Here is a 10,922-nt window from a genome sequence, read left to right on the forward strand (position 1 = left end):
TGCATGTGTGTATGAGCATTCACGGTTAGTCAGTACTGTCTGATGCACTATGAAGGGCTCTTGATTCCTTGTCACCGTTCATGCATAAAATGCTTTATAAAGGAATACAATTCTCCTTTGGTGCTCCATAGAAGAAAGAAAGTCATGTGGGTTTCAACAACATTAGGCTGCGTAAAAGATGGAATAATTGTCATTTCTGGGTGAACTATTTGTTCAAGCACTGAGAGTTAACAGCAGCAGTAAGTGGTTGCCGCAGGTCCAGTGTGCTGCTGATAAGATCACAGCAGAGCCGTTTGGAGCTGATGAACTCGGCTTTGTTGGCAAAGCCTGGTGTTTACAGCTGTAATGTGGTCACCAATCGCTGCTACATCTGAGAGAGATGTGTACTCGTGAGACCCTTGTGAATCCTTCTTACACAAGTACAAACACACAGATCACTGTGTAGACTTAGTACAAACACCCAATGTTATACAATCATGATTATGCAGAAATTTCTACTATGAACATACTTTTGAAAAGTTTCCCAGCACAAAATGTATCAAAACTAGGGCTACTCGGTCAAATAAAAATAAAAAGTATTAATTAAAACAAAAAGCAGATTACTTATTCATATTAATTACAAATAATCACACACTACTTTTGTTGTTGGTGAGAAAACGGGATTTTAGGTATGTGTCAGAGGGCATAATTACTGTGATTACAAAATGAATTATACTAAATTATCACATTAAATTAAAATCCCCAATTTTTTAATTAAAGGGTATCTGCAAGCTCCAAAGGATGGCTCACTGCTGATCTCATGGGGTGAATGATTGTATCGATGTGGTGAATGATTTGGCTACTAGTCCAAATTAAAATATAATACAATCTCAAATTCTACCAAAACATTTATGGTTTTTTGCCAGTTATATTGAGGGGAATGAGACTGTAAAATGATGCTACATGTCTCAACACAAAATGTATTTCTTTATTTACTGTCATTTGGAAAATGCTGAGGTAAAAGTTGCAATTTTAAAAGGTCAAACGTTACAGCAAAATCAAAATATGTCATATATACAAACAAACAACTTACTAACAGTTTGTGTTAAGGTATGTATCCCATTTCACAACAAGATTATTATAATTAACTAAAACTAAATCATTTTTTGTTATTTGAAATAGAATAAATGCTAACTGAAATGCAATAAAATTTTAAAAACTTAAAAGTGAATTCATTTGAGCTTTTTCATTTTCATTTAGTGAAAATTTTCATTGTTCTTTTTCATTTCATTTTCATTTCATTTCATTCATTTATTTTAACTTAATGTACTAAAATAACAAAACAAATTAAAATTAAAATGTATAAAAACTATACAGACATAAAAAAAAACCCTAAAATGACAAAAACATACAAAAAATGACTAAAATGAAAATATAAAATATAATTTTTTTTTCAAAATATTCAAAATATTAATAAAAACTATATAAGTACCTCACAATCTCATTTTCCCCTCACAATTTCCTGTTCAATATAATTTGAACCGGTACTATCCAAAGCGACTTCAATTAAAACTCAAATATTCAAATATTTTATCAGTTCATCTGTTTCTTAGGAATCAAACCCATGTCCTTGTTTTGGTCTAACATATGCTCTGCATATGCATGTCTGATCACCTATAGATTATATAATATCTCTGATCTACTCTAATATCTGCATCACAACAGTATTTTTCTGAAGTAAAGCAGCAATCCTTCCAAACTTCATGGGAGGACAGATACAGCTCATTCTCCTACCTGAGGCTGAGGCAAAGCATGCTGGGATATGAAGTACATACCAGCTGTTTACTTATATTTTCTTTTTTATTCCATGTGATTTTATAAAATAGAAATAGAGCAAAACATATTTAGAAAATGTCAATTGTACGTAGTCTGCAAAAACGAGTGTCTGAATGAAGAACAAGCGGCAGCTAAAAATGATCTCGCACCAGATGGCAGCATTTCTCTAATAAAGACCCATTTGTTGTCTTTTCAGACTTCACACATCACAATTTAAAATGTATCTATATGGATTTGCTGTTATCACATTTTAAATGTTTGGGAGAACAGTTAATGATCTTCATAATCTTAATGGTTTGCAATTGGAGAAAATACATGATCAAATATCTTATTTTAAAATTCACATTCATGTAGGCCTACTCAATACATCCTCTTCAGTATATTAAATATTACAGATAATACCAAACAGTTAAGGTTAAAAAATCTAAATGACTGTGCCTGTGCCCTAGAGCCTAGAATATGATCTATGTGAGCTGATCATATCTATATGCTGCTTTTATCTTTCGGTCTGGAGTATGAAACACATCTTGTTGTAGCTAAACCATTTCGATGCGTGGAAACTAATGAAGCTGACAGGCTTACTGACCATGTTCACACCGCTGACTCTTTTCCTATGTGATGTTTTGGGGAGATCATGTGCGCCCTTGATATAATATGACGGCCACTTCAAAGGCAGGGGCCCGGCGTGAGAACCAGCCTCTCTAAAGCAGATAGCCGCTGGATTTATGGCCCCGCACTTTTCCCATGACTGCCGATGGGTAGCAGGCGCTGTTTGCCTTAATCCCCATTCACTTGGAAATGCTGATACTTTTTCTCTTAAGGAATTTAATGGTGTGACAGTGATTTACTAATGTAAATCTGTCTAACAGACCCTGGCATAAAGGGAGTGGATTAGGCCGGCATAAAGACCCATTTTAGTGAGGAGTGACTAGTGTTGTTGTGCTTTCATGTGGCGCACACTACTGCAGTCCGACCGGCGGTTTGTTCACGCCCGCCAGAGCAGCTACATATGTTTTGACTTGAGCTGTCCCTGAGAGACCAAGGGGGACCTTGAGGGACCTTGTCTTTAAATAACAGTAAACATCAAATGAGAACTGCTTAAATGTTATTAAGAAATGGTTGCAATGTAAACAAATTTGGCATTGAGACAAAAACAAACATTTGAACATATTTAAAATTGCTGGTGATTTTGTAAGTTGACTGTGTTTGTAGTTGTTACCTTTAAAAAAGTAATTTTTTTGTATTCAGTTCCTTTCAGTTTAATTTTTATATTTTTTGACTAACAAAACCAGTTAATTTAAATGTTAGATGTTACCACTTAACATATTTTAGGTTACCTAAAATGTTCGACACTGATAATTGAAATCTTAGCAGCATCTAATTTGGCACTGAGAGATTTTAAACACAAACATGAACATTTAAAATTGCTGGTGATTATGCAATGTTTGTATGTTGAATGTTAGTGTGTGTGTGGTTTTATTCCATAAATGTTTGCAGCTTATTTTAAAGTTTGTCGACAGATTTATAACTGTTGAAGTGGCACTTATAATTGCAGTTGTTTGTTTCACTTCATTGGCTTCTTTTGCATTATAAGAAAAACACATAAAAGAACACAAATATTTTTTTCCACCATAGAATTTCAATAACTCAAATTATGCTATGGGAAAACAATTACTTTCTCTCATAACATTCCAGGATCTGTTGTGGTGAAAGCAAATGGAATGATGGTTTTATGGCATATGTGTCCGAATGAAAAAACAACAACAACAAAAAAAAACACCCAGTTTCTTCAAGGACATGTTTTTTTCTTTTTTGCATAGAAAATGTTACAGCTTACAGAGCGTGGTAGGGTTATTAAAAATGTAACAAAGTTACAGTAGTAGAAAATCTCACATAAGAGTATTAGTGAATATTATAAAAAAATGTTTTAATTCAGTAGGCCTATTGTGTAAAGTGGAGAAGATCCTGTCTCCCCCCATAAAACAGTAGTGGTTGAAGTGCATCATACCAACTCATCGTCTAATTTCAATATAAACTCTAGTTACAATCTTACACATATACAGATTTACAAACTGGATTGTTAAATCATAGATTACAAAACTGATTCACACCTCACTTTAGTGATTATCTGCAAAACCTTTGGCTTGTCTTTGAATAAGCGGTTCTGTTTTACTCTAAAGCTACTGGTTTGTGTTTTTGTGAAAATCACATAAGCTTTTTCTAATGAGAAATATCAAAGCATACATCTCAAATGCAGCATTTTAGCAGTGTTTATGCAGGCACTGTTACACAGTACGGCCCTTTACATGAAGTTAAAAAAGTAACTGATTTTTTCTTCAAAAATGAAAATCGCTCTTCATCCTTATGGGTTTCCACGCAGCTTGAGGTGTAAAGTCTGTCTTTCTTTCCCTCCTAGAAAGTTGGCTAATGTTTCATGTTGCATATGTACACATGCGTAGAGAAAAAAAACCAAGGTGCTGACCAAAGCAGGCACAATAGATGTTTTCTTTCCTTTATGTACAAAGTGTGTAACAAGTCCAGATGCAACAAGAACAAATCCAACACTTAAAACGCTCCCACTTCAGTCCCCCACGGTCGGTATGGTTTACTGCTGCTTCTGCTGCTCTGTTGGGATGTGGTGGATGTGGAAACGGAAGGGCTCACGGAGGAAGAAGCCACCGAAGATGCTGTTACGCTGGGGCTGAAGATCGGGAAGCCTCCGGGAAATGTTAGAGGGAAGGTTTGTGCCGCGGCAGCAGCGGCCGCCGCATGAACGGTCGCCGATATTGAAAGCAGCGAGGTGGACAGCGGCGGAACGCAAGGAGCGACGCTACCTGTAGAGGGTGCTCTGAGTGCGGAGTCACTGTGGGTGAAGGAGGAGGTCAAAAGGGCTGCGCCCCTCTGAGGAACCTCAGACAGCCTGCTAGAGGAGCGCTCTGAGGACGGAAGTCCGCTTTGTTGCAGGAACGCTGCCGGTATGGGATGCAAAGCTGCGGCCCAGTGATGCGGGTGGAGGGCCTGCTGGTGATGGGTCATTGATGTGGTCATGGCAGCCGCTTCCCTCTGCGAGGCGCAGCTGCTGAGGTGAGAAACCAAGCGGATGCGGAGGGGATCGCTGGAGTCCAGACCTTCAACGGAGCTCAAATACCTCGCCACTTCAGTTAGACACTCCCGAAAGCCGATACTCATGAAGTCCATGGCCAGAGAATGAGCATCAAAATATCCTGAGAGAGCGAGAGAGAGAACAATGAAAACGTGAATGCCATGCTTCTCTGGCAAAAGGAGAACTGGTCCACCAACTAAGCCTGGTTTCTCCCAAAGTTTTGTCTCCATTTCTATCACCTGATGGAGTTTGGGTTCCTTGTCACTGATGTAGTTTGGGTTTAAAAGATATTCAGTAATATTGTATTATCGATTTGACTGCACAGACACCAATGGATGAGAACAAAACTTGAACTTAATTGAGCTGAATGATGACACTAGAGCTGCTTTAAAGGAGACATATTATGCCCCTTTGTACAATATGTAATATATGTCTGGTGTCCCCAGAATGTGTCTGTGACGTTTCAGCTCAAAATACTCCACAGATCATTTATTATATAATTTTGAAAATGCCTATTTTGAGTGGAAGCAGAAACAGGCTGAAACATGCTGCTTCCCGCCCCCTTTTCCAGAATATAGCCATTACAGCTTGCACCTGTTAAAAACATCTGTTTTGGTTCTGATTAGCATGTTTATCGCGCTGAAATCATGCGTTTTAAATCATATGAGTTTAAACTTCTGATATATGGTTTTTTGAGCGCACACAACCGAAGCACACGGACAGAAAGCGGCTATCACAGCATGTGAGTACTAAACTAAGTTCTCATTCACACACAAGTTTACGTTAAAAACACACATGTGTTACAATAACAGTCGGTTATGTCTGTGAAGGTAAACTGCTGGTAAATAAATCGCATGTTTATTTTAGATCTGTGTGGCAGCAGCAATATACAGTAAATAAATCAATAAATCCAATTGATTTGTGCTCTGTTGTCTCCTCTGAGGCTGGGACTCTAAATAGTGTTCTGTGCTCGTCTGTGCAGCCAAAGACAGAGCAGTTAGAATGTTTTGCTCAAACTTTTGCCATGGCATTAGAACTAGACACCGTTGTCACTTGCAAAATCAAAATGACGGTGCCATGGGTGGAAACGTACAAATTAAGGGGCGGTAATATTATAATGAGATCCCTTTGCCACGTCACCAAGGGAGCGAAATCAGACACGCTCAATTTCTCAGACGCTTGCAGAAAAAGGCTTACCAAAACAAAGTTACTGGGTTAATCTTTTTCACGTTTCCTTGGTTGGTAGATGCACCGGGGACCTGATTATAGCACTTAAAACCTGGAAAAGTCAGATTTTCATGATATGTCACCTTTAAAGCTGAATCGACTTTGTTTCATAATTTATGAATTTTGAAACCGTGACACTGTTATTGAACTGAAATAAATCAACACTGAACTGAGTTGAGCTGAATAACGACACTATTGTCTTCTGTAGAGCTGATTATAGCTGAATTGAACTCATTTCATATTTGATCAACTTTTCACTGTTATTGAATTAAACTGAATCAACACTTAACTGACTCTAGCTGAATAAAGACACTATTGTCTTGTGTAGAGATGCTTTATAGCTGAATTGTACTCGTTTAATAATTGATGAACTTTATTGAACTGAATTTAATCGACTTTGTTTCATAATTTATGAATTTTGAAACTGTGACACTGTGACACTGTTATTGAACTGAAATAAATCAACACTGAACTGAGTTGAGCTGAATAACGACACTATTGTCTTCTGTAGAGCTGATTATAGCTGAATTGAACTCATTTCATATTTGATCAACTTTTCACTGTTATTGAATTAAACTGAATCAACACTTAACTGACTCTAGCTGAATAAAGACACTATTGTCTTGTGTAGAGATGCTTTATAGCTGAATTGTACTCGTTTAATAATTGATGAACTTTATTGAACTGAATTTAATTTACACTGAACTGACGAGCTGAATAATGACACTATTGTCTGTGTAGAGCTGCTTTTCATTAGAAGTTGAATTTATCAAGTTTGAATCACTGATTCTGTTTTTTTCCTACTTATTACTGTGAAGCTGCTTTGAAACAATTCAAGCGCTAAATAAATTAAGCTGACTTGACTTGAAGCTTTAATCATGACGAGTCAAATGCAACTCCACTGTGTTTGAGAGGCTAAACCTAAGCAGACCAGGATTGTGACCTGACCTGTTTGTATGTTTGTTTTGTCTCCCCAGTGCTTCGGTTTTAACACTCATTGGAAAGCCCTATCAAACCCCCAACAGTGCAGCCTGTGAATGTGGCCCCACTCCCCTCCCATGGATTTATGAAAGCAAACACAATCCCAGGGTCAAGTGCTTCTTTTGTGCTGCCGGCACTTTCCCACGAGTTCAATCCTACCATTAACATTGATTTCCACTTTAATCTGGTCAAAAGGGAACTTTCACTACAGTGTTAGGTTGCGTGCAAAACAGGAGCCAATAACAAGCAGACTACCTTTTCCTCCTGTGGCCTGGAGCATCTTCAAGTGATCCACTGTCATCTGCAATATTTCCGCCTTCTCTAACTTGGCAGATCCCTTGGGAGAAGCAATAGGATATGTGAGGGGTTTTTAATATGATAGCTTTGACAACATCCTCTTCCACTTAGTGTTAATTTATTATAATAATTATTATTATTAGACCTAATACTTTCATAATGCATATAGAAAGCATGCAAGGGCTGAAGCAGAAATGTGAACTCACCTGTTTCTCAAATGCTATTGGCACCAAACGACGCAACTCTGATAAACTATTATTTATTCGGTCCCTTCGTCTTTTCTCAATGATCTGCAATTTATAAAATAATTTATGGAGTGTAATGTATCAGTGTTTTGAATACATTTTTTCAAACATTTTAACAAATATAAAAAAGTAAGGAATTACCCCTCTCCGCTTCTTTCTGGCCATGACTTGAGATGTTGTGGTGGGTGAGCCACATCTTATAAATGAACCATTGCTTTGACTTCGGGGGAAAAAGGGGACGAAAACTTATCAGTGCACTGTTTAAAGAGTTTATAGATGTTACCAAAAATTTTTTAAATGATAGTTTTTATTTTTGACTAATAAAACCATATGAAACATATTGTAGGTTACCTAAAATGCTTGACCGTTATAATTATTAAGACTTCATTATAACTTTCACTGTTAAGTTATTAACAAACAAAATTACTCAATACAATGCTTAAAAGACCATTAATAGCTGTATATCCTACACTCGTATCCTACACAACATTTTACAATAATGTTTAGTAAGCATTACTGTAAAAATGGTAACATGCTATTACAAATTGCAAATAAAATTTCTACTTGATCTAACCCATAAAATTGATTGTTTGTACAATCTAATATAGTCAGTTAGATATAGTCATATTAAACAATAATATGAACTTAATGAAATTAACTTGAATTAAATACTACCACATTAAGCACATTATTTTTAGGTTACATAACAGTATATAAATTACTAACTTTATTTAGGTTAAATATTATTTTATGTAACGTCATTATATATTAAATATATTCAGTTTAAATTTCTATGATACAGTGACGTTTCTAACGTGTTGAGCATTACATAATGTTTGTTATGAAATATTACCAAAGACTTTATAATTTCTAACATTAAGCATCAAAACCAAACTGAATTATTAATTATACTTTAGAAATTAAAAGAACTCAAATATTTATCAAATGTTTATAAATTATATAGTATGTATATATTATATGCATTATATATATATAAGCATACGATCTTAAGATAACATCTCAAAGTAAATCCTCAGTTACAGAACAACAAACAAGCTGTGGTTCCCATGCATGCTTACCCCGAGTAGTTATTCTCGCTGCCCACATCAATAGTTTCATCCATGTCGCTGTCGGACGTGCTGTCCTCAGAAGGCCGCTTCATGATGCAGTGCGAGTGCGCACAGGTACAGTCACCAAACCCTCTGAGCGTCTTTCCCACGAACCGCTGGAGCCTCAGTCTCACATTCACGCCCACGTCCTGCTTCGGGAACACCCACCGAAAAAAAGAAAACACGCCCCGAGCCACCGAATGGAGGTCTCAAACTTCATTCCCCTGATAATTGACTCTGCCCAGCTTCAGCACTCGCGTTCTGCACCCGAGGGCCCCAGAAGCGTGAGAAACACTTTACACAAGAAAGGCGACGGTGTTTCAGAGCCTGCCAGAGCTTGGACAGAGTGCAGATAGGCAGGGAATCTAGGTAAAGGGTTTCTGGCAGGGCTAAGATGAGGATGCAGAGTGGCTTGCCAAAATGTAGTCAGGTTTATTCAGTGTACGAATTATTTCATGATTTTAAAGACATTTCTAAGAAGATTTTAAGAAATTTCTGTCAGCAGTTTTGGAAGTTCATCTCGCGCATGCCAAATCGCTCATAGGCTAACTCTTCATATATCTAATGAGCGATTTATGCTATATTTTTATTTCGTTTAAAACTATATTAACCTGAAAAGTAACGAAAGATAGTTTTATTCGATTTACCGTACAGACAACGATCGAGCTCAGTTGCTTTTACTTCACGTGATTTCTGTTCGCCATCGTTTTACGCTAATTTTACTTTTAGGTTATTAAAGGGGTCATATGATGCTTCTAAAAAGAACATTATTTTGTGTATTTGGTGTAATGAAATATGTTTATGCGGTTTAAGGTAAAAAAAAACATTATTTTCCACATACTGTACATTATTGTTTCTCCTCTATGCCCCGCCTTTCTGAAATGCGTTGATTTTTACAAAGCTCATTGTTCTAAAAAAGCCAGGTGTGCTGTGACTGGCCAGCTATCCAGTGCGTTGTGATTGGCCGAATACCTCAAGCGTGTGACGGAAATGTTACGCCCCTAACTATACTGTGATGATGCCCTGTCAGGCCAGAGCGATTATACAAAAACATGAAAACCCGTTATAAACGAGGCATTCCTTGCATCCATTGGGGACATAATTATGGATTATAGTGACGCCTTCTTTCTTTGCGTGAACATTTGGGCGGCGTTATGCAAATCTTCCCACATAGTGACGTAGACATGTGGGGGCGTGTTAGAACGAGCCGTTTTAGGTAGGTGTGGCTGACTCATAACTTTTATAAAGAATATCTCTTTGGATTTGAGACTTTAGTCTTTGCAACTTTACAGATCTTCTTTATGCACCAAGAGCTTGTAACACTCCAAAGAGAAAGGAAAAATTGAAATCATATGACCCCTTTAATATATTTTAAACAGTACATATAATTTTACGTTTTTTTAAGTAAAAACTAAATACCTTATAATAAACCTATATTTAAGAAGGAAGTACTTTAAAAATGAAATATTGTTATGCGTTTTCATTAGCCTACTTTATAATTTATGGGAAAATGATCATTTGCGTCATACACATAGTGGACATACTGAAAGTCCTTTAAAATGCTTCAGTAAACACTGATTATATCAAGATTATAGAAGCATTCAAAGTTGATAAGGAATATCTGCATACAGACAGACACACATGGGCTTCTCATCTGTTTGGAGGCTCCAGCTGTAGTGAATGTCCTGGGTTAAACAGTGAAGACGGCACATTGTTTGGGCTCACAAAACCCCCACTTGTCATGTGCCTTCCCCCTGGTGGAGCGTAGCACAGTCTCCTAGGCAGGCCGCCAGTGTGATGACTCGTTCCCACAGCTCTGAGCCCTGCGCTGAAACCCAATCACCATGTGAGAGACGGCCAGGAACAGAGGGAGGGCCGGCAGGACCGCTGCCACTGGGAGGTTACCGCAAACCAAGCGTCACCCCCACCACTGCTGCCGCAGCTCGTAACCCTATTCTTCACATTGTTTGTTTGTTGTATGATTTAACTAACATGACAGAAAACCGTAGAAATATCAAGCTGGCATTATGGAAGAGAACAGCTTATGACCTTTCACATGTTCATTTCTGCAGCTTATGTCAAACTGAACTTTATTTTGTTGTTAATTTTATCTATGAACTTAATAGAAATTTTCATGCAAACTGT

General features: G+C 37.3%; 1 protein-coding gene across 1 annotated transcript; it reads right to left on the reverse strand.

Moving 5' to 3' along the window:
- Positions 1-3,740: 3,740 nt before the first annotated feature.
- hey2 (hes-related family bHLH transcription factor with YRPW motif 2) lies at positions 3,741-9,558 on the reverse strand. Its single transcript, XM_016289333.1, has 5 exons — positions 8,748-9,558; positions 7,810-7,888; positions 7,630-7,713; positions 7,382-7,463; positions 3,741-5,039 (listed from the first exon to the last, which is right to left on the reverse strand). Exons 1-5 carry the CDS (start codon positions 8,828-8,830, stop codon positions 4,381-4,383), a joined length of 987 nt encoding a protein of 328 aa, XP_016144819.1. The 5' UTR covers positions 8,831-9,558; the 3' UTR covers positions 3,741-4,380.
- Between the last annotated feature and the right edge of the window lie 1,364 nt (positions 9,559-10,922).

The sequence above is a fragment of the Sinocyclocheilus grahami genome, unplaced genomic scaffold (assembly GCF_001515645.1).
Source record: "Sinocyclocheilus grahami isolate Dianchi unplaced genomic scaffold, SAMN03320097.WGS_v1.1 scaffold244.1, whole genome shotgun sequence".
In the NCBI taxonomy this organism is placed as follows: domain Eukaryota; kingdom Metazoa; phylum Chordata; class Actinopteri; order Cypriniformes; family Cyprinidae; genus Sinocyclocheilus; species Sinocyclocheilus grahami.

Bases quoted from the DNA above. Each gene is read 5' to 3' on its own strand.
- hey2 (XM_016289333.1), bottom strand. From the start codon at position 8,830: ATGAAGCGGCCTTCTGAGGACAGCACGTCCGACAGCGACATGGATGAA. The intron at 7,714-7,809 runs GTAATTCCTTAC...TATAAATTGCAG, and splicing joins CCAGAAAGAAGCGGAGAGGG to ATCATTGAGAAAAGACGAAG. The intron at 7,464-7,629 runs GTGAGTTCACAT...GCTTCTCCCAAG, and splicing joins CAATAGCATTTGAGAAACAG to GGATCTGCCAAGTTAGAGAA.